At 38.7% G+C, this 26,481-nt stretch overlaps 1 protein-coding gene across 43 annotated transcripts in view; it reads right to left on the bottom strand.

The window, feature by feature from the left end:
* Positions 1-26,481, bottom strand: part of ESRRG (estrogen related receptor gamma) — a 618,160-nt gene that overhangs the window by 207,434 nt on the left and 384,245 nt on the right. For 14 of the 43 annotated variants that reach the window (XM_072814639.1, XM_072814640.1, XM_072814641.1 and 11 more), the window contains one exon: positions 7,675-7,793. The exons of 27 other annotated variants lie outside the window; for them this stretch is intronic. In XM_072814639.1, the coding sequence (XP_072670740.1) occupies positions 7,675-7,679 (5 nt within the window). In that variant the 5' untranslated portion in view covers positions 7,680-7,793. Of the gene's footprint in view, positions 1-7,674; positions 7,794-16,552; positions 16,770-26,481 lie in introns of those variants that run through there. 2 more of the 43 variants (XM_072814636.1, XM_072814637.1) reach the window with 2 other exon arrangements.

Here is a 26,481-nt window from a genome sequence, read left to right as displayed (position 1 = left end):
TCAAGAAGACTGGGGGGGGTGGGGGGATAATATTTTCACAAATATTTTGCAAAAACCACAAATGAAGCGAAAACATAGGTGAGTTGATGACTCAGCTCGCGTCTGCAGTGTCTTACATAAAGGTAAGCTGCCCTTTGCATATATCGAGTGTAGGAGATAAAAACTACATTTTTATAGCTTTTTGGCATTATAGAAAATATTAGCTATACCCAAACTGGGACAACTCTTTGTCTTATATTTCTGCTGTCATTTCCCAAAGTGTGGCATTTTCCCTCCAAAGTTTGCAATTCTATAGCACTGGAACACACACACACACACACACACACACACACACACAAATTGCATTGCCTATCACTTGCAATTGGAAGCTTGCAGCATCATGATGCCAAGCTATCATGAGACAGTCACTCGGTAACATGTAGTATAAATTTTAATTGAGCATAAACACTTGACAAAAATTCTCCGGAGATATTTCTGGCATATTCTGATTGGCAATGGTACCATGATACCATGATTTTAATCCTTCTATAAACTTAACTGATGCCAATATAAATCTTATTACCTAACTTGACTAATCATCTAATTATAAACACCTGAAAACGTGAAAGACAATAATTTTAATGACCTGAAGCAAACCAATCTGCATCTTCAAAAAAATAAATAAGTAGAACACTTTAATAAAAATGCATCCACTGAAAAGATGCTGCAAAGAGACAGGCAAACTAAAATCCCAGGCTCCTGGGAACTCTATGGGGGCAATTTTGCAGGAATTCTGGAGACAGTAGCTGTGAAATTATTTCAAGATTAAGGGTAAGGTTTTCTTAGAAAAACCACCTTTCAGTTGTCATTTACTTTGATTAGGATGAGTTTACCAAGTCGAACCTTTCCCTCAAAGTCAAACCACACAAACCTTCCAGAGTTCAAAGGAATCGCCCTTGCTTTCCCTACCATCTATTGAATGTTTTTTAACGTGATCTTTTAAAGCATTTATTCCCCTTTCATTTCCAGTCTGAAAAACAAACCATAAACAAGTAATTTAGAGCATTTTAAGATGTAAAGGCAACCGTGGTGATCAAATCATCAAAGGCTTCACAAGGAAGCAGTGTCAAAATGGCTTTTTGAGCTGAGGGAACACAGGCCAGACCAGATCGGAGCTCTAGGACCTGTGATCACACACTCTTGAAATATTCAGGATCTGAATGTACAATCCCTAATCGTGTTCATGGTGCTAACTTTCTCTCAGCCCTAAAAAGCCAAAACCAGAAAATCAGGATGGAAGCCTCAGTGTGCCTGAGTTTTAAAACTCCTGCTACCTAAATTCCTGAAATCATTTTCTGAAGACTGACCCAACCAAGTTCAAACTGGAGCCATAGATACAAAAAGCCACATTTTTAAGTGGTTTTATGTACCCAAGATCATTTTATAATTTTTATCATTTATTTCAGGATATTAGTGTCTAGGACAGTGCATGTACACAAATATTTTTGAAAGAATAATCAAGAAAATGTAGTTTAATGCACTAACTTGATTACTCTAATGATTTAAAAAATTGCAAAACAATGCATGTAATTTTTTCAATGCAACATGAAAAGTTACTATAAGCAATCAATTTGACACCAGAGAGTTGGTTATAAAAAAAAAAAAAAATACACCTCTAAAATCAATGCTAAACTAATATCTTTTAAACTTGATTTCATTAACTATCATTAAACTATTTGCCCACAACCTAATTAAGGTACACCACAGAGGGTATTTAATTACTAAACAGAAGGGGATGGACATTTCTTAGAAAGAAACACATCATAAGGCAAATGCTTATAAATTAACATTTAAAGATAGTAACTGTGGAATTAAAATGTAATTTTAGAATTTATATATTTCACAATGACTTGGATGTTCTCAGTGTATTCAATGTGTTTTTAAGACTGCCACAATTAAACTGGCAGACAATACCCCTTCTAAAATAAAAAGTAGCAAAGTCTCAGCTTAAAAAGCCTGTTATTTTAAAAATTAAAAAAAATAGTAAGCATAAGCAAAGAGTGAAGGAACGAATAGGTAATTTCAACTTAAGGCCTGGATATAAAAGATAATAAAGGTAATATATGTTACCAGGTCTTACTAGAAGGGAATGATAATTGGTATTGTGATTTTTAAGATTTAAAATTATTCTTTAGTATAGAGAATATTCTCAAACAGATCCATCTTATATAAATATCTAGAGCTGCACATATTTTTGCAGTGTCAGACAGAAATCAGAGTAATGACATTTCATATACCCACAAATAATCCCTACATTTGTTTTACATGTGCTGAAATAGTTAAGGCATGTGTCTGTATGTGTGTATGTGTGTTTGTGTTTGTGTGTTTTTTATATGTATATATATATATATATATATACATATAAAAACACAAGTTCTCTAATTGGTTGAACTATTTCCCTATTTCAGACCCCCTCCTGGAAATGACCAACTACTAAAACTCCACAAGTTAGTCTAAACCTAATAAAACACAGATATCCAAATTTAAAAATTTTTTAATTTATCCAAATCTGTACTATATGCTATAATTAGCATAACTTAAAAAGAGAACTATATATTTAAGTGCCATTTTTTCTCTTTCCTAAATGAAATATTGATAAAGTGACTCAAAGGCCATAAATTTGAGGCAATGCCCAATCTGTTAAGCACATGCAGTCTTCTTAAATTAACTATGATCTTTGTGCGTGTGCCGGCTGGCTTTCTTCTTCATATGTAGGTATCACTGATTGAAAAAAAAAAAAAAGAATTTGGGGAGAGGGGTACAATCTTTAATGAAATTTGCCTCTTTGTGGATTTGCCTACCTAGGTGAAAAATATAAATGAAGTCACGTAATTAAACACACACAAAAATCAACCAACTGCTAATAAATATCCTTTAGAGGTCGGAAATACAGACACTGAATGACCATCGACTTGAATTGGTAAGGAAGGACAGTACCTTTGCGACATTCACTGTAATCCTAGTTCAAGATTTATCCAGATCACATTTGTTCTGTTTTGTGTTCCTCTCTGAAAGTCTGAGAAGAATTTTCTGCCTAAGTTTTGAGTTTACAGTTTAAAAGAGCGAGCGAGAGAAGGACTACATGATCCCTTGCAGGCCTTCTCGGCACCTAAACAGAGCCATTTGCATAGTTCATTGAACACTGTTTAGTAAACACGGGGTGCAGGGACCACAGTGGCTTCTATCTTCCAGTCCTGCCCGTCCTTTTAAAAGCAAGGCAGGGGTTCTGTTTTTAGTACACACTTTGGTTCAGTGTTAATCCTGTTTTATGTTGTTCACACCTGCTGCTGACTAGCAGCCTGCTGATGGGCTGGGGCTCACGCTGCTCAGAGAAATCCCACTCACAGAGAAGCTGCACAAAAGCTACTGTACAGAGCTGCGAACAAAGCCTGACCAGGGCCCGGGATACAGGACCAGCAGACCCCAGCAAACCTTTCCCCTCGTTTGCAAATACGGCTCTGGTGTCCCAAGTCCACCAGCCAACAATGCATGCAACCAATGGCTCTTTTTTGAAAGAAAGGACTGAACCCCATTGGCTTGTTTATATTGCTCAGCTTTGTAGGTCTTTTGGTAAAATTAATGCCCAGACAGTTAAAAAAAAAAAAAGTGTCCTAATCACGTAATCAGGTGCATGTGCCAGCCACACTTTGTGTCCTTACCAAAAGAATCTGTACCTGAAACAAACCTAAATATTAATTCAAAATACCCTATGGATGACCTCCCTATACACAGAATTCTACATCCAAAATGAACAGATACAAAATAATATGTTCTGCTATCGGTGCCCACCGTGTGACCAGGACAGTGACTTGGCTGCTCAGATGGCTCCCCCCCAGCCCCCCGCCCTGCACTGCGTGTGCCTAATAGCAAACATCAAAAGGAATGACTTCTTTTTTTGATCTTAGTACCAGCGATAAATCAAATTCCGTGCCACAGACAGGGGGGAAAACGCACTACTGAGGAAAAACTCTGAGACTGACGGTGGGACCAGTTGGAGGCATTGGCTCAATCAAGTTCCAGTAAACGATGCCCACCCTCCTTCGCTCTGAGACAAGCTGGACGCTTACCCAGAGTGAGGAAAACCTTACCCCGTCCCTACAGGACCCCAAGTCAGGATGCACTTTGTCCTGACATTTCCAGCCGAGGCACTGGAGGCCCCCTCCTTGTACCTGGAGACCGGGCCCACTTCCTTTCTCCCTGGGAGCCAGCCTCTGCCCAGAGGTGGGAAGTACAGCCCAGCCCCAGTAGGAGCTGCACAACCGGGGAGGGGTGGGGGAGAGAACTCTGGCAACTCTGGGGGGGGGGGGAGATGCGAATGGGAACTCTGGCATCACTTTATTACATCTCCCGAAGCACCTTTTCTACCTGCAACAGCCAATAAAGCATCATGGGCTCAGGGGCCAAGTCAAGGTGTCCTGCGTCTGCCTAACCCACCCCAGTGCACAGATTTAATGGGGCACAGTTTTAATACTTCTCCGGGGGGAAGCACACAAAATGCTAACTAGCATATTAAGGTTCTGCTAATGAACGAAAGCAAGGATGCAGTGTTTGAGGTGTCGGCACCTATTCCCCAATTTCCCAATTTGTTTCCTCTCTACCCTTAGCGGTGTGCTCCTTTTTTGGAGGGTCAGCGCTTGAGTCCACTACCTGGTTTGTGCCACATGCTTCCCCAGCAGAGGGAACATTCACCTGGATTCTCAGAAGCAGCTTAGCCACAACAGGTGACAAGCCAGATAAATGCATACGTACTTCTGCAGCATGTATAATACTAGATACTTGGGAACTCTACCAAGTGTTAAAGAAAAAAAAAAAGTCATTGTTAAAAACAATACTATGATATACGTGCCATGACTGTAGACAAAATTCATGTGTCTCCCATAACCTGGCCCCGCCCACCATAAAACAAAATTTTTAAAAAATTAATAAACAACAGTTGTCGCTCTCGATCTGCTTACATGATATGAACAGTACAGGAATAAACTCAATTATTATGTTGGAGCACATGAAAATGCTGATATATGACCATTTCTTGACCTACAGAAATGGCAATTGCATGGGGTTTCCTGAAAATATCATTAGAACCCTATTACCTCACTTTCACACACAAGAAAGGCTGACGTGTTGTCAGGGAATTTCATGATTTCAAACTTGGCTTTCCTCTTGATTTGCCCTCAGATTGCCACCTCTAGTTTTGTTTCGTCTTGTTTCATTACTATCAAAATGGGACAATTTATCAAAATCTATTTCAAACTTGAACCTGCTGCTGATTTGGGGTCCTCAGGCCTTCGTAGCCAAAATTTCACTGGAAATCAAGTTTTGCACATGAGACGGTTGACATTTCCAGCAGAGTGTTCCCTGGAAGGCTCACTTTTTGAGAGGCAATCCCATATAACCTAAGAGCAAATGCCTCATTCCGAGTGCCAAGACGGCACCACGATGGAACGTGATGGAAAATCTCATCCTTGGTCCTTCACCAAAGGCCCTGAACCACGGAGGAGTCCTTTATCCCCCGGCCACTTTGTAAGTTTGCTCGGGACAGAAAGATTGCAGTGCCTCAGCAGTGGTAGCAGCTTTCAGATCAAATGATATTCGGTGTTTTGCATGTCGTATTGGCGACGTGATGAATAACTGAGCTAAGGACAAGCAGCAGCAGCTGTGTGCTTGATCAAGGGCCTCTACCTGCCGCTGCCTCGCAGCGCTGCTCCTAAGCATGCCCACTTCTGAGGAAAGTTAAGGCCACCTTATTTTGATTATAGTGCTTTCCTCAGGCAGGAATTTTTATTTCGGTTTGAATCTTAAGCCATTACATTTCCAGTGATGCATTTTTATGTTTACAATTGACATCTTCATAAAAGAATGAAACCTTTGAGCAACAGCTCAAAAGCATGAAGGTTGCCTGCAGTAAGTACTTAAATTATTTTACACCTACATGGAGCCCAGTTGTTTTTAGTTAAAATTTAATAAACCTTAAACTGATGACCTTTCTTCCACGGAAAGGCCCAGAGTTGCAAAAACGAACTTTCCAATGAAATATATTTTAAGGAACTAGTGCTGAACAAAGGGCTATTTAAAGCTGAACGCTTTGTCAATTTATCAGCTTGTGAACCTTCTGTTCCTGGATTCCCCACTGCTGCTGAATGTATAGAACGGTGGTGCCTTGCTTAATCGAATACTATTGATTCGAGTGTGTCACAGTGATCTCATTGAGAGTAATCAATAGTAATCCAAAATCAATCAATCTGCTCTTGCACGATCATTTATCAAATCTGAATACACCAAATTATTTGTAGGCGTCAAATTACAAAGAAGAGAAGATGGTTGAGCTGGGAAAGTTAATGGTTTAGATTAAGAGCAAAACCAATCTCCCTCTCTCTTTTTAAGGGGAGGTGCTTTACAATGGGCGGTGGCTTGGGCAAAATACGTTTATCTTCTCATTAAAGTATTCGAAATTTATAATTAATGTCATTCCACTCCTGAGAAAAAACCAGATCTCTTTCTTATATAGGACTTTGGTGGTTCAGCACGAGTGACACAAACATACGCATGCCCTAACTTATTTAACAGCAGCACACCAGCATTTTACAAGTCTGATAAGCTAAGTTTCAAATGCCTGTCACCCATCTGCTGGAAAACAAGGGGACTCGATTGACACAGGACATAACTGCATCTTCTAACATCAGAAATGATGTTTAATAGAATTGGAGTGGAAAAAGGCATACTTAATTTCTCCAGAGAATGTACAGCATAGATGCACCTGCTTATCAAAGAAGCTGCTGCTGATGCTGAAGGTTCCTTTATCAACATATTCACCTGTAATTTAGTCAAGGTAATAAATCCTTCTATTCATTATAGCGCACTCAAGAGCACCCCTACTATTTAACTTGAATGAAAAAAAAAGGCACAGAGTGTCTAAAACATTTACTTTTGCTAATGTAAAAGTGTTGGCATTTTACTTGGTCCCGATAAGCTGGTGCCAGTAGCAGAGTGATTATTCTTTTCTTATTCAAAGCCTATCAGCATTTCGAAAAGCTCTCTCAATCTTATCAGGTGTATGAACAGCACAGTTACTGAAAACAGTTTGTACTGCTCCTCTCTCTTTCTGCCAAGCTATCTGATAAACCCCCAACTAACTAACTGTATTTACACACAATCACACACAAGTTGTATCTTCCACGCCCCTGTAGCCAGATTCCAGTTTGCCATGGATTTTTGTGCTGGGACATTAACTTAACAAAAATGTCAGCAGTGGGTACCCCAAACTGACAACAATCAAGAAAACACCATAAAAGCACTCAACTAGAATGTACAACAAACAGAAACAAAAGGAAAACAACTTATGAAAAGTTGAAGGCAATGTCTTTGGAATTCGAGAGGGGGGGTTAAAATACACTGTGTATGCAAATACGGATGAATATCATGTACTTACCTTTTATCAAAGTAAAGGATCCTTTAGCAAAACAAATGAATAGAAACGGAAATTTTAAAAGAAAATATTGCTGCACTTGGGGAGGCTTGAGGGAAGTGTTTTAGAGCTAAGCAGGCATTTCCCCCACATTTCAGATTATCTCAAAGTGGAGGCAGAGAGGTGCTATAACGTATGCAAAGTAAGACAATAGACAATATCACCGAACTTACCCCATAAACTGAAGACAAGATAGAAAGCAAGGCTGTCACATATGGTGACCACATTCTCAGGACAGATTTTCCAATCATTAAAACCCTCATAAATGCTCTAGACATTAAAGTTTTGTTCACTATAAGGAAATAAAAAAAAATAAAAAAAATACAATTTGAGTGTTTAACCTCTTGGTATTTTTCTCATTCTTCAGACTTAACCAACTGAACAGTTCCATATAAAGGTATGAGGAAAGAATCCTCATCCAGGCTCACATAAGTAGGTGATCTGCTCTCCATTTCTATCTGTTAAAAAAGGCTTATACCGGTTCATGGTTCATACAAATTGAGAGACATACCTAATCATTTATGGGTAGGTCTTTGGAGCATGAAAGACAACAATGACATTTATAGAACATAAGAGAAATCTAAAAATGTACTTGAACAACTGAATAATAAATTTCTGACCCTGGGAAAGAATCTCTGCTTGGGCTTCTGTGCATAAATTGTCCATTTGTTCCTCATCTCCCTTTGCTGAATGGCTAAGAGAGAACAGAAAAAGGCGGCCACATGCTCCCACCTGAGCCCAACTCCTGATTCTGTCTAGACTCCAAGAATAGAATGAGCCTTTCCTTAGATGTGTAGAGCAATAAGATGAATTAGCCAAGTGTGTAGTTCAGTACAATTCAGCTGATGGTTGCTTTTCCATCTGTGACACTATGATCCCATGACTGATGAGGCAGGTCTCATTTAAGTCTATGGATAAAGGGATGCTTCTGTCATTTCCTGGACCCAGCACCAACTGTATACAGTCACTTTCTCATAGGAAAAAGACACGATTCTCAACTACATGTACCTTTCCCTTTCTTTGATCATGAACAGTTGATTACAGACATAATATTCCTCCTCAAAATATCTGATCTGTTTTAATAGAGACAATGAAGAAAGCATTGTCAGGGTATTCTTTCATTTATGGAAAAATGAACGTAATTTAACATGGTCAGCTTACATTTCTGGAGAAGTTAAAGTTCTATGATAATTTGGAATTATGGAGGGCAAAGGGCAATTGATTAAGCAACCTCACATTAGAATTTTTTTCTCTAAATGAGTACCTTGGTGTCCATAATTTTTCATATTATTCGCTATTTTTGCTAAATCTGGACATAATTTTAGACACTCTTTTCAAAGTAAAATAAATTCCTATAAATACAAAATGTAAGTATCATAACTGCCATGAAAAGAAGACCTTTTAAAACATTTTAATTCACATTGTGAGTATAAAAAGCAAATACATATATTTAATGTCCCTTCTGTTTAATTTCTCAAAAGCCAGTATAAATAAGTAAAATCTTCCTAGAATTGATGAAAAAGAAATTTTCATATACAAGGGAACCATTCTGATCATGGAGGAGAAAACGAGTAATATGCTTCTGCCTATTTTCTGTGCATTAAGTTCTCTTTCAAATTTCTTTTTCTTTTTTTTTGCATTTTGAATAAACCATACAAAAAGAAAGCACGAGATTTTTTTTTCCTCAGAAAATGTATGCAAAGTACAACAAAAAGAGATGTCCCTTGTTAAAGATGGATTGCCCATGTTCCTTCAGCTTCTCCACTTCTTAAAGCCTCTATTTACTTCACACTTAGGAGCAACTGAGCTTCACCACATTAGAGACTTGTAAAACAATAAATCCCTCTGTTATTTTCAAAAGAGTAGAAAGATTTGAATAAGTTGAAGTTATACTCCACTTTTTTTTTTTTTAACAAAACTCATTATTATCTCTGCTGTCTGTATTCCCACAGAGTTTTAAGAGAAGTAAGCAAGCAAGCAAGCTGGTTTTCATTACACTTCCACTAGCCATCAATCTCTGATATAACATGAGAATTTATCGGTAGCTTCCCTTTTATTTAGTACCATCTTAACCAATTGTTTGCGGAGAAGGTGTATGATGAAGCAAAGTTAAATTGACACATCTGTGATATGCCTGACAGCCTTCAGTATGCCTGGTATTAATTTGTTTTCTTTGGCTAGGTAAGTGCTGCCAAAGCATATTACACATAATGTGTACTTCCAATCAAAATGATGAAAAGTATATATGCAATTTTGTGTCACTCAAAGCAGTATAAGAATGCATAGAAGAATGTGTATGACAAAGACTGCCTTTTATAATTAAAATATAAATTTAAGTTCTTTTTGTTGTTGTTGTTACAACATAATCTAATCCTAGGTAGGCTCTCCATGAGTTTAACACTTTAAGTATTAAAGAGATTTTAAGTGCCAAAACCACAGCCATACATTGCATTTCTAACGGCCAGTGCTGAATGTTGCATATCTATATTCAAATGCACAGATAGATCTATGCCAGTATATTGAAGTGGACTTTAATTGACCAGTGAGAAGTCAATTTATTTAAAACTGTGCCTTTTCTTTTAATGCTTTGCCTTAGTGAGTTATCTTCCAAATATACATTCATTGCCATAAATTAAGATGGCATGACATCTGAAGAAACAAAACATAAAAAGCAAGTTTCCTCCAAACATTTTTTAATTTTTTTTTAATTAAAAAGGGGACTGTATGCCTGCAGGTGCACACATGTGCGCGCGCGCACACACACACACACACACACTACAAAATCTAAATTCTCTCATTTTGATGGTTTTGTATAATAGATTAGAAAATACATTTGGAAAATACTGGGAAATACTGTTCAAATCAGAGAAAAAGAAACACCTGGCATTTCTGTTAAAGAAAAAGTAGAGAGGAGAGTTGTGTTTGCTAAAACTCTGAATGGAAATTATTTTTAGTAGCTGAGGTTTCCTAGATCTTAGAAAGTAGAAGTCGAGAATGAACTTGAAACAAGAATAAGATGCCAGGTAAATCCTTCAAAAGGCAAAGGCTGTCACTTATCACCCTCAGATAATAAAGGAGCTAACTTTGATCTGATGGACTGGCAAAAAGAAACAGCAGGATTTAAAAAAAAGAGAGAGAGAGAAAAACCTTAAATTTGTTAAAGTGCTATTCATACAAGTAAAGATAAGAAATGAATCTAGGATTTCAAGCAAGAATATAAGTAGGAGCAAGATTTACAACAGAAGAGCAGTTATTAGATCAGTGTTCTCTCTCAACTCTCATTCAGATTTACTAAGCAAAATCACAGATCTCTAAACTTACCTCTTAGAGTAAAATTCAAAAATTCTGAAATCTGTGATGTACTTTAGAGAAACAGAACACTTATTAGTTTTCTACATTTGCTTTCAGCAAAAAAAAAAGAGGAAATGACGTATTTATGTAACGCAGATAAATAAAATTCCTATTTTGCATTTATTTGAGAGCTATCATGTTTACACTTAGATATATTTGTCAGACCCTCGTATTAAAAAAAAAAAAAAAGAATGTAGCCAAGAGCTGATTCAAAACTATTTCTTGGACATGGGCCCAAACCATTAAATTATGCATTTAATATAAGTAGTTTATTTCCTATTTTACAAATTATTTATGATTACTAGCTTTTGAATTTAGGAACGATAACAGTTAAAAATTCATAAAATCAGAAGCAAGTTCACTTATTAGGTTACCTGTTACCTGTCTTTCTATATAGTTAAACCAATTTAGTTTAAAATCAGACCTGGCAAATACCCGCAACACTAATTCCAGGTTAAAATCATGCCTGGCAAATTTAACTGGCAACTGATGGATTAGAAAAATACTTGAGATTCACTTTGTTATATAAATGTAATGAAGACTCTGAGCATCATACCTATAACATTCTACACAGACACCTCTTCCCATATAGGTACATATTTCACATGCACACTATCCACGCAAACCCACACGAATGTGTATATTCTCTCGGCTGCTCTGGATTTTAAAGTACCATATGTGTTTTTATAATGGCACAGACCACGTACATCCATATACACATGGCAGTGAAAATAATCAATGGCAAAACATCCGAAATGCAGGAAGAAGAATGGCAGGCGGCAGAGATGCCTGGTGTCATCCCTGCACTATCAAATATACACATAAGTATGATTGGAGAAAGAGAACCTAAATATTTCACTGTCAGAGAATGTAGAGAACTGCAATTCATTTCTATCTCATGTGCTTTAGGACAATGACAATTTAATACAAGGCCAGTGGATGTAAAAGAGATAAAAAACTGAACACACTGGGCCAGTGTAATCAAAGATTTTCTCCAGAGAGCTGGCTGGGGCCGGAGCTCATATGCACTTATAACAGATCAACGTTGTATTGTTTCTCTCTTCCATGAATTCGCTATGAAGCAAGATTCCAAGCAAGGTTTATCGACTACGATGATTTTAAAGTTCCCCTGAAATACCTCAGATGCTCTTCTCCTCTTTCTAAATGCTTAATAGGTGGCTCTAAAAAGTTTATTTCATATTAATTGGTTGCACAGAAATCATTGCTATTAATGGCCACTTGTCTGACCAAGTATCAACCGTAAGCACAGATTTTAATTTGTTTTATGAAATCATATAAGCACAACCCTCAGTGCTGCGCAGCACTTTAAAAGTAAAACAAAGAAAGATCTTCTTTGAGTCACTAGGCTAAAACAAATGTTGAGGAATTTTTCACAAGTGATACGGACTTGCGACTGGGCATGATGCCTACCTTCCAAAAAGAAAGGTCTCTTCTTTGTCTGTAGTTCTTGCAGGAGTAAGGTATTGTGAAAGTATTGTTAAATAGACTCATAGAGAAGTTACCTGCCCTCTTTGATGAATAGCACCATGTATCTAAAATTAATTGCAAAAGTATGGCCCGGCTAATGAGATGGTCCTTATCTTTTCTCAGCACAGGAAGCACAAGTATTTTTCTGCTGGCTCAATATTTTATAAAAATGCCTAAAGTGTTATTAACTAAGTAAAAATCTGATTAAAAGACCTCAAAGACCCAAATTATCGTAAATTCTAAGACCTGGAAAACCTGGAGTTAAACCTGATTTCCTATATTATTTCCTTTTTAAACCTTAATTTCTTTTCTTTTTCACTTTGAAAAGAAAACCAAAGGGGGGAAAAATCTTTTCTCCAGCTTCTATTAGCATTTTTAAAAGCTGAATTACAATATCCTTTTTTTTATTTATAAGATGGTCAATATGTATTACAGGTCAGATTAAATCAAAGAAATATATCAAAGGCCGTCAATTCAGAATTTAAAAAAAAAAAAGAACAATGATACCTTATTGGGGGGAAAACACTGGAAAAATGATCATCCATGCAAGAGAATTAATGGATATCCACAAGGGCTTTGCTAATAACATGGGTTAATTACCGCTGCAACACACACAAGGCTCAGTAAATAAAGCAGCAGTGCCATAAACACATTAAGATGAGAAACCATCACTAAAAGAACCAGCCAACACCATCACCCTTGCCTCTGCCCAAGAAAGGGAAAGCTGTTTCCCAGCCCTTTCTGGAAAAGGAGGATTTCTAAACTTAACCACCAAATGTACATAAGGTAATACATAAATACACTGACACAAAGGGCTGGTGAAACATGGGGTGCCCATCACTTACCACTCCCATTCTACATTTATTCCATTAACTCAGGAACACTTATTTTTGCTTACTCCAAGGAGAAAAAAAATCACATGTTACATAATACAGACTGTCTGGCTGTTTGGACTATCTATAGTTGGGGATATGTGCAGTGGTTATTAAATTTTCAGAAAAAATAGAATTAATCTGTTCGCTTTAGTGCTGTGATGGGCAAGGTTACAAGACTCAACAGCTCAAGAACACTCACCCCTAAGTGCAGCTAGTTGTCACTTCCAGCAATTTACAAAGAAATCATCTGAAAACCCCACCTACACCACCCACCTTTAAGGCTGCAGGTGTTTTCAACAGATTTACAGAGAAGAAACAGGAGGAGAAGTAGTATGAGCTCCAAGTCTGGAGTTTAAGTGTTCTTTCTTAGAAAAATCAACTTAAAGTGTCTGTTGATAGTTTTCAAATAATATCACATCTAAAGTGACTTAGGCGAGCTCCCATCTTTCTCTAAAAAATTGTATCCGCTTGGGGCTTGGGTTTAGGCTTTTTGTTGTTGTTGTTGTTGTTGTTGTTGTCGTTACTGTATACATTTTTCCTTCCTGCCTATTTTTATCCCCTTATATTTTGACAGGATAGTATTACTTTGGGATAGTAGTGTTTCAATTTACATTAGCTTTTAATAAGAAGAGATGAGGCCGGGGATGGGGGTGGGGGCTGGAAATATCAAAAAAAACCCTGACAACAGAAAGAGTGGACCATTCGAAATAAAACTTGCATAGCTCCCAACAGGAATTTTAAAACACAAATCTGTTTCATTTGCACTGCTTAGATTTCAATCATAAGGCTGAATTTACTGAACTGTTCCCTCCTCGCCTTGCCTGTTTTGGAGTGTTTCAATTGCCTTTCCTTCTTCCAACAGCTGTGACAACTGTTAAAACAGTCAGTAAAATTAAGTCCGCTCTATAATCCTGTAGTCAATGTTACATTTTAATCAGAGGTTGAAAGGGATTCATGTGATGAGCACACTCATTTAGAATGATTAGACGGACACATATGTCAAAATGAGCAGATATATTATTTTCATCTATTTATGCTATCAGTTATTACTGCCATTAAATGTGAAACAAGCTTTCAAGTATTATGTTCTTTAATGTGCTGGCACATTTCCTAAAATAAAAGAACACATAGTTATAGGTTAACATTTTAGGCTCCCCTAATGGTGGTCAATAAATCGTAGGAATCTTTTTAACAGCCTCCAAAACAGGAATTGCCTAATATTTTCCTCTGAAACTGCATAACTCTGGTTTCATTTCTATGTATACACACACGTGATAGGGTTTAACCCAGTACAATTACTATGAATATTAATAGCATGTATAAATTCTGTGGTTTATTAATTGAGACAGAGAGGCAGATGCGTTGCTTAGCATTAGATCTTTCTGTCTGTCCAGTGAACCACGTAACCATCAGAACTGCATCCAGACAATAAATCTGTATTTTTTTTTAAAGATGACTTTTAATTGAGCCAAAAAGAAAGCTAGTTTGAATCTTGCGCCAAAGCCAAAAGGACATGTGCCCTGATTTCATTTAAATGCATCTGCTTTAAGAGGCTTATCTAAACTAATTATTCAAATTAGCTATAAGAAGTTAAATTCAAGAAAACTACTTTAGAACGAAGCCTCCAGGGGATTTTTAAAGTTTGTTTTGTTTATTTATCTACGGGAGAAAAGTTCAGAATCTGGGTGAGCTTGGATAACGCCTTCTCCCCCGACAGGCAGACATGTAGCCTCTCCAATTCTACAGCCCCAGGTGCACTCACCTTCAGACTACACTGGAGTGGGCAGTCCTACCTTTGTTTATTTTTCATTTTTACTTTCACACAATTCAAGGTTGTTTCTTGCTTTGAGCGTCTCAAACTGATGCAGGCACAACCTTCCAGTCTTTCAGTTCCTCCTACGTCCATCTCTTGGAGAATAATCCTTGTGCGAGTGTGTGTGTGAGTGTGTGTGTGTGTGTGTGTGTGTGTGAGTGTGAGTGTGTCTGCATGTGCACGTGCGAGCGTGCACACACATATCTACACAGAGACACTCAGATTCACACACGAGCAGCCACTGAGACTGCAAGTCACTTTTCATCTCTTACTTAATTACAAAGCAATGCAATATGCAGTCACTAAGGACAGCTAGTGGACATCTACCTATAATGCACTACCTCATCTTCGAGAGTTTTATATTTTCTTCACAATCCATAGAGAGCTGTTTGCCAAGAGCACTCTTTTCAGAATTATAACAGTTGGTATTACTGTAATGTGAAAGCAAAGCAATATAACTGACTCAACATAAAGATAATCCAGTGACAGCTCCCGTGATATACTAATATTTTATCTTAACAGTGGGTTGAAATTAAGTTTACGACCTGCTCATTTACACAAGAATGCCTGATTTACTTGTCCTACCCCCATCCACTTCTCCCCCAGATTTAGTGTTCCAAATATATATATATATATTTATATATATATATATATACACACACACACACAAATATATATTCATGGGCATAAAGATATTCATAAATACGAATTAAACTGCATGTCAGAACAAAAGTACTTTTCTGTATCTTCTGGACATGATACATGACACAAATCTGCAATCTCCACATCGTCTGTTCAAGGGGAAATTTTAAAAGTCACTACTGTTTCTTCTTTAGTTTTTTTTTTTTTTCCTCCCCTTAAATATTTATAATGTGTGAAAATCTCATGTTACTTAATGGACTGATTTGTCAGTTAAGTGCTGACTTAACGCTAACCATGCAAATAACATTATTCTAGCCCTGAATTGCACAGGGCTAGTTTTTAAATTGTTCTCTGAAGGAGAATTAGTAAATGTGCAATTTTGCCTCTAACTCTGCGCGGTAAGAAATGACAGGGAGCTGAAAATATCTGTCAAACTGCAAATACATAAGAGGCACTCAATAGTATAAATCATTTTGAATATTGTATTTTAAAACATCTTTCCTTGGGAAAATGGGTCCTAGTAAAAGATGCATTTTAACAGTTCACTAAGCATTTGTGCCAAGTGCCTATTCTTAGCACCTGAATAAGAAGTGACTGTCACACAGCTGTTTTACTGACAGTCACTGAGCTTTGCCTCAAAGGTAACATTGTAGTCAGAGAACAATTCTCGACTTACTGAATTAGGAGATCGCCCTCAACACAAAAGGCACAAGACAGACACAAACAAGCACTCGTGCACACAAAGTACCCAGGGCATTACCTGAATCAGTGTGCAGAGGCACCGTCCGGCCCCCCGCCCCCCTGCACCCCCCTGCACCCCCCTCCACGCACCCCCACGACGAGTTGGAAAAAAAAAAAAAAAGGAAAGAAAAAGGTACCTACTCTTCCTCGTAGTGCAGGGAAAAAGACTCAGGAAGGCAAAGTTCTACCGAATCCATGTGCGGCCGGCAACCATTATTTGTGCACCCCAGCTATAAATCAAAGTTTCCTTGACAGAGCACAGTTGCAATTAACACAAATGTTCTCCTAGTGACAAGCCTATGGGCACAGCCAGTTGGGACCAAAGCTCTCACACGCTCCTAATCAAGGACTTAAAGCCCCGATTGGAGCTTATTAATATGAAGTAGGGCTTTACATATGCAGTCCCCCCGGCCCAGCCGCGCAGCCGATTGGGGGGCCGCGGCCCAATCAGGAGGGAGGCGACGGGAGGCTGCACCGGCGAGCGGAGCCCGGCAGGTAGGCGGGCGGCAGGGCAGGGCAGGGCAGGGCAGGGCAGGGCAGGGCTGCGCGGCCCGGGACCCCCGCGCCCCCCGCGCCCCCCGCGCCCCGCCGCAGATGCTCCCTCCGCGGATGCTCTCCGTCGGTCTGTCCGTCCACCCCCCCTTTTTTTTTTTCTTTTCTTTTTTTTTTTCTTTCTGGGAAGCCACCAAAGAAACCTAACTAACTTAACTCTCTAAGCACTGGAGGGCTCCCCCGTCGGTCTCTAACCTAAGAACCTGTGTTGCCTCGCAAAGAAGAGCTCACGCACACTGTCGGTTAATTTGGGAAAGGATTCCGCGGAAGGTAGAGAATTAAGTTTGTCCTGCCGTGTGTCTGTGTTTTCAACCCCCTTCCCTTGCCCCCTTCGCCTCCCCCCACCCTCATGCACCGCCCCTTCCCCATGCACCCCCCACCCCGGGGGCTGCTGCTGCTGCTGCTGCTGCTGCTCCTGCTCCTGCTGCTGCTGCTGCTGCTGCTGCTGCTGCTGCTGCTCCTGCTCCTGCTGCTGCTTTAGTGCTGTACTTTTCCCATTTCTTCGTAATCGCGTCTTTGCTGGCTGTCCTGACACGTACGTAGTGGGGGGCGTTTGAAAAATCAAAGACTGTCTTCCAAACTGTTGGGGCATGGGGACCCCTGGGATCGTCGCCTGTGAGGTGGAATGCTGTCTTGCACAAGTACGGAAGAGGAGACAGTGCATCGGTGCCGTCTGCGAGGATGCCTATGTAAATCATATGCGTAAACATTTCTTTACCTGCTGTCTCCCTACGTATAGATGTACAGTGCGTGGCTTTTCAAAGCAAACGCAAAACTGCAGGACAGACCGGCTTCTCCGGGGACAGGGGCAGGGGTCTGAGGGCGGCAGGGGAAAGAGCACGTTAAATCCCTCCCAGTGCATTTTGACAAAATAAAGACTGCAATTTTTTTTTTTTTTTTTTTTGGTATGGAGAGCTTTACTACACAGTGCACTAAAAGTATTCTTAATCATATATTTATTTCAGTGCAAGCTTCCAAACTGGGGGGCATATACAAATACCTATGATTTCACCCAAAACATCAGTTCCCAAATGAAATGCAGTGTACATTATTTGTTTCTATACATAACATACGCCAAGGGCTTCAAAAATAAAATCAGAAACATTTTGTGAATCATCACACAGTCTGGCCGTTATAAGGACTAGTTTCAAACAGATAATGATTTAGGAAACTAAGAATTCTCAATCAAAAGTGTTTTTTTTTTTTCTTTTTTAAGGGGGTATATAAGAGAAGAGTATTTTTCCTTCAATAATATAGAATGTGGTTTTAGTTTTCATTTAACAAAGAGTTTTCTTAGGTCCTACTTTAAACTACAGGCTATTTTATACTAGCAAATGTATTGGAATAGATGCCAGCTATTTATGGCAAACTGCTACCTTATGGAGACTGGAAGACCCACAATTTTGATATAATTCAGCTCTACTGCTACCACCAACCTTTTGCATCTTAAGTGTTCCATGATATAAATAGTATAATCTTTGAGATCAAAATAAATTAGTTTGGATATTCAGTGTGTGTTGGAGTCACTAAATCAGAACTCAACTCTCTCTCAACCCTTTCAAATTTTCTAGGTCTTTAAAAAAAAAAAACACAAAAAAACACTAAAATAGCACAGCCATATTAAAATTCAGAATGTAAAAATGACAAACATGATTTGGTCCCCCCACTGAAGAAAGCAATTTCCCTGCCCTGTATTTGGCCATATCTCAGATATGGGCCTGATTCTTCTTATTTGTGGTCTAAATTCATACAAGTTTTTAGATGAGAACTCACATAGCAAAAACTGTGCCTGAGAATACTGTATAAAAGCAGGTAGTAAAAGCTTAATTACCAGTAGCATTATGCTGTCTATATTGTTAAATGTGAACTCTGCAATTAAGATGTAAATTTGGTTGTGAGCAGTGAATTAAAAGAGCTTTGAGATGTAGAAGAAAATCCAAGCATTCTGCAGACACCCGGGAAAAAAAAAAAAAAAAGATTTGTCTATTCAATCTAAAATGAGACATGTAATCATTTTATAATTAAAAAAATAAATAAAAAGGCATTTGAAATAGAAACATCATTTTTCCAAAATACAATAAATGAAATATGGAGGCTAATACTGTATTAGAAAGAAAGAAAAACATCTTTGGTTCCAAGATTACTATCTTCATTACTGAACAAACTAAAAATCTCAGGGTACTTAATAGACCCAGTTGTGTACATTTTTAAACAATACACGAATAAAAGAGTTTCTTTTTTATTTTTTCTAGAGACCTTTTTTTAAAAAAAAAAATAAAGATTTAATGTACTCAACCCATCTTAAAGCACTAACATTCAGATTTTGCACCTGTGCAGGATCCTGCACTGTATTCAGTTTCTTTGCATTATCATGCTGTGATAGAACCTGTTTATTACTCCTTTGAAATGGTTTTTTTAAAGACAAGGTTTGTAGTCGATTATTTACTGATGGACCTTAAGTCACCACATTTCATAGGAGTCATCTTTTACTTCCCAGAATTTTCTTATTTCCTTTTGGGTACTTATTTGCCCCATTATGAACCACTGGCTTTTAACGGATATATATTTTAAAAATATTTAGACTCTTCCGTGTGGAAATCTCTTCTGTGCTCACAGAGACACATGTACAAACATACAGCGTATAGTCCCCGCTGACCTTTCACTAACCGTATTTCATCAATGCAAGGTACAGTGTCCACTGAGCTAGCTGCTTTCTGAATGACCAGAAGTATACCAGCATATACACATCCACGGATCTGTAAGCTTCCCTTTGGGATCAGAGTGTCACCTTTATAAGTCAAGGGCCTAAGATTACACCTACCGTCTTAAATCCAGTTTAACCAATTTAAAATTTAAAATAATAGCTACTGCACTAAACTTGCGAGACAGCTTCCAGAATATTTTATAAACACGCAGCTTAGTCATCTCCAGAATCTTCCCTAGCCACACTTTTCTCACCTTGAAGGAGGAAATAGTGGATCATCACAGGAGATACACACATCATGAGCAATACTGAGCATAAACCTTTTAGAATACAGCGTAAACAAAGGATATGGGGAGGGAAATGAAGCTAACAAACAGATCAACAGCCTAGAATAAACACATATTGCTAATCAGTCAATACACTTCAAAATCTTACCACAAGGAGTCTATCCAAAGCAGGACAAATGGAACTAAATAAAAGAACCTCTTAGGACTATTTCATAGGGAATATTCATCAATTAGTTAATATCCACCAGGCCCTGGGTCCATGCATAGTTTCAATCTCTTTTTCCTTAAACAATGCAGTCACAAATACCCAAACAACTTCATCCGCAGGCCCCAGCTCACGCACAGACACCAGCAGAAAATATACTTCATTTCCATTTGAAAGAAGAGAATGGCAACAAGCAAAACTCAACTGCAAACAAAACGTAGCTTCCTGTTTTCTACACCAGAAATTTTACTGTATTTTAGTCAGAATCCTCTCCTAAAACATTCTCACAATGAATTCTTCTTGCTAGAAGATGATGAGAAACGTTTCATCTTGCCATTACTGCATATTAATAGCTACTTTTAGTTCCCAGCTTCCTCTTGTGAAAACGAGCAGGACTAGTCAGTCTTAAAATGTTTCTAGCTGTCACACCATTTTTGAAGCAAATTTTTATTTTATATCGCACATCTGTCATTTGTTAAATATTTAAAACTAAACAAGGCCTGACAAATTTAGAATTTCAAATCGCCTTATAATCTACCTTTGTGGATCTTTCCTCAAGACCATAAAACCTTAAAGAAGCTGTTTAACTCTTTGAACTATCTTCCATCCTGTCTTTGATAGATTGTGTACAGTATAATGTACCATACTGCCAAAAGCCAGCCAAGATGATTACAAACTACTGTCTTGAAAAGAAAACCCACAAAAGAACATCCCTGGGAAAAAGAATCCTGATGGGCAAGCAGGAGGCTCAGACATCAGGATCCCTTCTTTTGCATCCTCTTGTGACTTGGGTGGCCTTGAGCAGGTCACCTCATTTACCTATCCCTCTTTCCCTCATCTGTGCATGGGGATTTCTTTTATGCTATAAACCTGCTTAAGGATACACCTTTCCCGCTGGGAACATGAAGACGCCTTGCGGAGTCAGTATGACTACTTTATATCACCACCAAACCTCCATCAATTCATCACACCTCAGTTGCCTTTCATTTCTAGGGCACAGGCTTTGATATTTAAATTATTGTCTCGATTGGCAAGAAGCAATCATTTCGACTGAAAGTGATCACTTCCACAGAAGCACTAATAAAAACCTTTCCTTTTGACAAACCTCTTGTCCTATAAATCCATCCCATTCCCAAATTACCAAGTCCATGTAAAAAGCCTGTTCTCTGGGGAGCAATTAGCTCACCTCTCTAAGACACCAAACTCCTTTCCCAGTGTTTGTGAAAGTGGAGGGGGGAGGGAATCAAAGGAACACAGAGAAACTAATAGGCGCAATTCGGTTTCCGTTTCATTAATTCAGCATTATTTCAACTTTCATTTCGTCAAGCTAATAATACACATGGTGAAATATCAGGAAACATTAAATTATAAACTACAGCAGCTCCGATGGGAAAAGTGACTCTAGTTATGCTGTATTTCCAATATACGAACCCTGGTAATAAAATACCAGATGTATTTCATAGGATCCTATGAGCTTTCTACAATCTGCATGGCATGTATTTACAGAGCAATAGTTAACATTTTGAGATTATACATTAATAAATGAGTTGCAGTTATATTCTTTCCTGAATGTTAAGCACCATGAGCTAGATGCAGAAAACATTCAAGGTCAATGTCCCGTTTTAGACCTTTTCAGGCGGCTGTAATATTATGATAATCAAGCTTAAAATATTCCTATAGAAAGAGTAAATTAGCCTTTTCACTTGAAAGATGATTATGATAAACAATAAACCTAAGAGAGGACAAAATCCCTATTTTTAAAAGCCATAAATTGTTGACTCAATCATGTGTGTGATAGTGTTGTCCAAAATAAAAGGTAGCTTAACTCTGAGGGGAAGGGGTGGGGGGGGAGAAGTGGAGGCAGAGAGGGCGGGAGAGGGGGACAAATATGGCAGATTTTAGAATAAGCAATCTGAGCTTTGATACGAGTAAAATGATCAAGTTATCCATCTTACCCACTCCATTCAACATATATTCAAAGTTAAAAATGCATATGGCCATGAAACATAAAAAAAAAAAACCCACAAAGTATTTTTTCCTGACTTATTGGACTATTCAACACTATTTGAAAGTTCTCTTTTCCTATTGTTTCCTTAACCCTTTTGCCCAAATTTTCAAAGGACCACTAAAAAAAAAAAAAAAAGAAAGAAAGAAAAGGAAAATGAGCTATATAGCATCTGGTGTCCATATAAACAAGGCTTAGAGGATATCACTTTTTTTTTTTTTTTTTTGGATGCTAGAACTGGCTGACACGCTCTCCTAAGGTTCCTTTTTTATAAATGAAAGCATCTGATAAAAATCTGCTTCCCCCCAGCAAGGCGAATTAATTAGGGGTGTGCGTCTGTCCCACCCTGCAGAAGTCGGGGGACTGGAAGGCCTCACGGCAGGCTCTGGAGTCAGGCCTGGGGCTCGCATTCCAATTATGAGGGATGAGGCTTTGGCCTAGGGTCACAACAGGGATCTAACTCTCAGTTGCCTTTGCAATTAAATGGGAATAACAGTAAGAACAATCTTGTAAAAACTGTTACGGGGATTAAGTGAGTTTAAAGTAATTTAGCAGCCGTGTCTGGGTCCTGGTTGTGGGGGGACCCCGCATGACCGGGTGGGCCAAGGCAATCTGACTCGTGCCAGCTGTGCTAGCCTCCTAACCCACAGTACTCCCTGCTGAGGCTCCCAAAAGTGCCTCAGTTTGGGTAATAAATCTGACTGTCATCGTACACATAGTCAGCCTCCCATAAATATTAGCCATGACTATCTTTAAATCTTACTAGATAAAAGAAGAGACCTAAAGAAATGGCATGATCAGCCCTTCCAGCCTTCATCTTTGAGTAGGAGTCCAAGGTGCATAACACAGAAAAGGAAACGAGGTGCACGTGTTCCCCCAGTGAGAAGAGCAGTGATGTTTGCCCCAAGAGGATATGAACTGCTTGCTAGAATTCTTTTTTTTTTTTTTTTTTTTGCTTGCTAGAATTCTGACACACATATATGGACTCCGTATAATGAGAGGGGACCAAGGAAGATGTCCCCCTTAAAGCTAACCATTGTGTTTTGGGCATGAGGGTGAGGAAGACAGATTTGGGAATGTTCAATGACTCTGCTGACTCTCCAGAGCAGTCAATTGTACATTGTTTCCCCGAAAGAAGGGGAGAGAGAAATCGCTCCTACTCCTTTTCTCTTCCTTTAAGACATTCTTCCACAATCCTCTACCCTAGCAGTTTGGTCAATAATGCTGTTGATTTTATTACTATCCCGAGCACAAGCTCATTCACCCAGGAGCTCCTTTGATCAGATATCCCAAGAACTCAATTTCTTCACAAGGCTTTGCTCTTGTTACACTGAATGGCCACTAATCTAAGCAGAGCACAAAGTCTGGGCAAGACAGGGAAAGACCACAGGGATTATGAGTCCGACTTGGTTACCTTAGGGGAGGAAAATAAGGCTCAGAGTGGTTAAGAATCTTAACCCAAGTCTCACACCCAGGTATAGAAAAGCTCACATTAGAAAAGAGGACATGTCTCCTCTTTCCAGTGCCTACTTAGTAACAAGCTACTAATGCTAATCTCACAGTTGTTGATGATACACCAGGGCACTGAACTCCAGCCGAGATAGGAGGCCTCCCAGGACAAAGGTCCCAAGTAAGAGCCAAGGCACATCAGATCCCGAGAGATAAATGCCCAAGTGTGTACCAAATAGTCCTTTGCTTTCTCCAAAAGCTTAAAAAGATTTTTTTTAAAAAGAAAGAAAAAAAAGAGTCACAGATTAAAAAAAAAAAAAAAAAGCAGGGATGAACTGGTAGGGAGAAACTAACTCTCTCTCTCTCTCTCTCTCTCTCTCTCTTTTCCCCAGGGAATTCATTCCTTGTCCTTCCCTAAACACATTCTGACTATCATTTCTTTTAGGGAATCCAGGTTTTACTAAGTGGCCACTCCTTTCCCCACCTCCACCACTCCCTCACTGTAATCTGTGAAGCTGCACCAGCTCAGAGGATATCCCTGGCACCAGCAAGGAAACTGAGTCACTAGTCCCGTCAACGTCACAGAAACACAAAGAATGTGTCTCGAATGAGTGAAGGAAGTTAGTACTGGGAGTTGGTACTCGGTGTCTTGCTGCAGAATTTAAAGAATGTAATTGGGTTACATTATTAGAGCACTATAGGACATTTCTTTTTAAGATTTATTTATTTATTCATGAGAGACACAGAGAGAGAGGCAGAGACACAGGCAGAGGGAGAAGCAGGCTCCCTGCAGGAGCCTGATGTGGGACTAGATCCCAGGACCCCGGGATCACGGCCTGAGCCCAAGGCACAGGCTCAACCGCTGAGCCACCCGGGCATCCCCACTATAGGACACTTTAAAAGATAAGATGATATTAAAAAAGAAATAAGTCAGTGGAGAGGAACGAGCTGGTAGAAAAAGACAAAAGAGAAGAAGAAAAACAATAAGAGGACACAGTGCACCGTCCTAAAGTGCTCTAACCTTCCCTACACCATTCTTCTGAGAGATCACTCTCTTTCTCCTCCATGTTTCTGTTTTCCAAATAGTCACATTGACGAAGAATGAGACAATGAAAAGCAATATTTATTATTAAGACAATGCTGCCACATGAGTACCTAAATCTATGACCCTCACCAGGGTGACAAGAAAACATTTTCTCATTTAAGCTGACAGCAACACTTTAAAAAATCACCATATCCCACATATGTCCTGGAAACAAATACTTTTTTATATATAAAATCGTTCAAAAGTGGCTCTTGTATGCAACATAGAATTTCTGTATTAAGGATTCCAGGTTTCCTTGGTTAAATGTTGACAAGGCTCCCATGAAGAATGGTCACAGAGCTCCATCTCTGCATGGCATTACATTGGAACAGCACTGAATACTGAACACTTTCAGAAAGGAGGTGGCTTTCTCTTCTTCTGGGAGAGGAAGAAGGGAATTAATTAATCAGCAGAAAAAGACAAAGGTCTTGCCTTTAGGCTACTCTCTTCCTCTCTTTACTGCCTATAATTCTTCCACCAAGTCCTGCATATTCTGTTTGGTGGTTTCATTCCAAGATCAAGACTCTGATGAGTACAGATCACATCAGGGAGAAACAAAAACATTTTTCGAAAACCAGACTTTGGACGCAAAAGAGAGTGAGACAAAGAATTCCTTCCCTGTTTTCCTGGTAGATTAAAATAACAAGAATGGAAAAATATATATATAACAGTGAAGGTGATGGGGGAGGGGACATGAGGACAATACTCACTCTGAAAGCCTGGGGTCTTATCTCACCTGTGGTTTGTCACTAAGCTCACAGCTATTTGTGTCGGGAGCTTTATCCAATCAAACTTTGTGTTACAGAAAAGCAAATAACATAATTAAAGACCCCATTTTTTTCTTTTATAGTTATCACTTGAATTAGAACATTAAATAAATCAAAGACGATTCTCATCAGTGAGGAAAGAAACAGATTAATTCACCCTTGGATAAATTGAACTAAACGAAGTAAAATTGAGCAAAGGAAGAAGATGTTTCAAACTTTGTATTTTTAAAATATAACCAGGTAGAGAAGTCTAGCTGTGTAGAAAATTTTTAAATTATAATTAATAACTAGACTATCCAGGGGCTTTTTTGCTATAATTTGACATTAACAATACAGTTTTACATGTGTATCTTTTGCTCCTCACAACAAACGTGTGGGGCAGTTAGAAACTATATTATTAGTATCCCCATTGTTTTGGTGACAAAACTGAGGCCCAAGAGTCTATTTGTTTGCCTAAACACATTCAGTTGTTAGGTTGCAAAGTCAGGACCTGAATTTCTTGTTTTTTAAAATTCCACTTGTCTCTTGCACACCTAATCTTTAGCAGTTTCCCACAAATCTTGTGACATCCTCTTAAAAAGGCACACAGGAGTACAAAAAAAAGTCCTCACCAGTACACATTTTCCTCCCCAAACTAGTTTCATTTCAGGAAAGTGAAATAAAGCTGCATCTCACCAGTTGTACACCTTACCCCTTCCTTTCTTACGAAAGAAACACGCTTTTCGGATGCCCGATCCATACCAGGCCCTGTGTCCATTTCCTGGGATAAACATACACCTTCGTAGTGAGAATCTAAAACACTAAAAGGCAACCTGAGGTCTCAATCTCCTTTTCCCCAGAACTCCTGTCTGATTGCACAGGAAGTTTTGGTATAGCTCTCCATTCATTATTTTCTCTTCCCCCATGTTTCCGAGCAATGTAACTATAGTCTAATTCTAGAGTATTTAAGCCAAGGAACAAAGATACCTGAAGAGGAGCAAAACAGAAGCAACAACATTTTTTAAAATTAAATTAAAA

Source organism: Canis lupus, chromosome 38 (genome assembly GCF_048164855.1).
Source record: "Canis lupus baileyi chromosome 38, mCanLup2.hap1, whole genome shotgun sequence".
Lineage (NCBI taxonomy): Eukaryota > Metazoa > Chordata > Mammalia > Carnivora > Canidae > Canis > Canis lupus.
The sequence above is the reverse complement of the archived record's forward strand: the minus strand, read 5'-3'. Positions and strand labels throughout refer to the sequence as shown.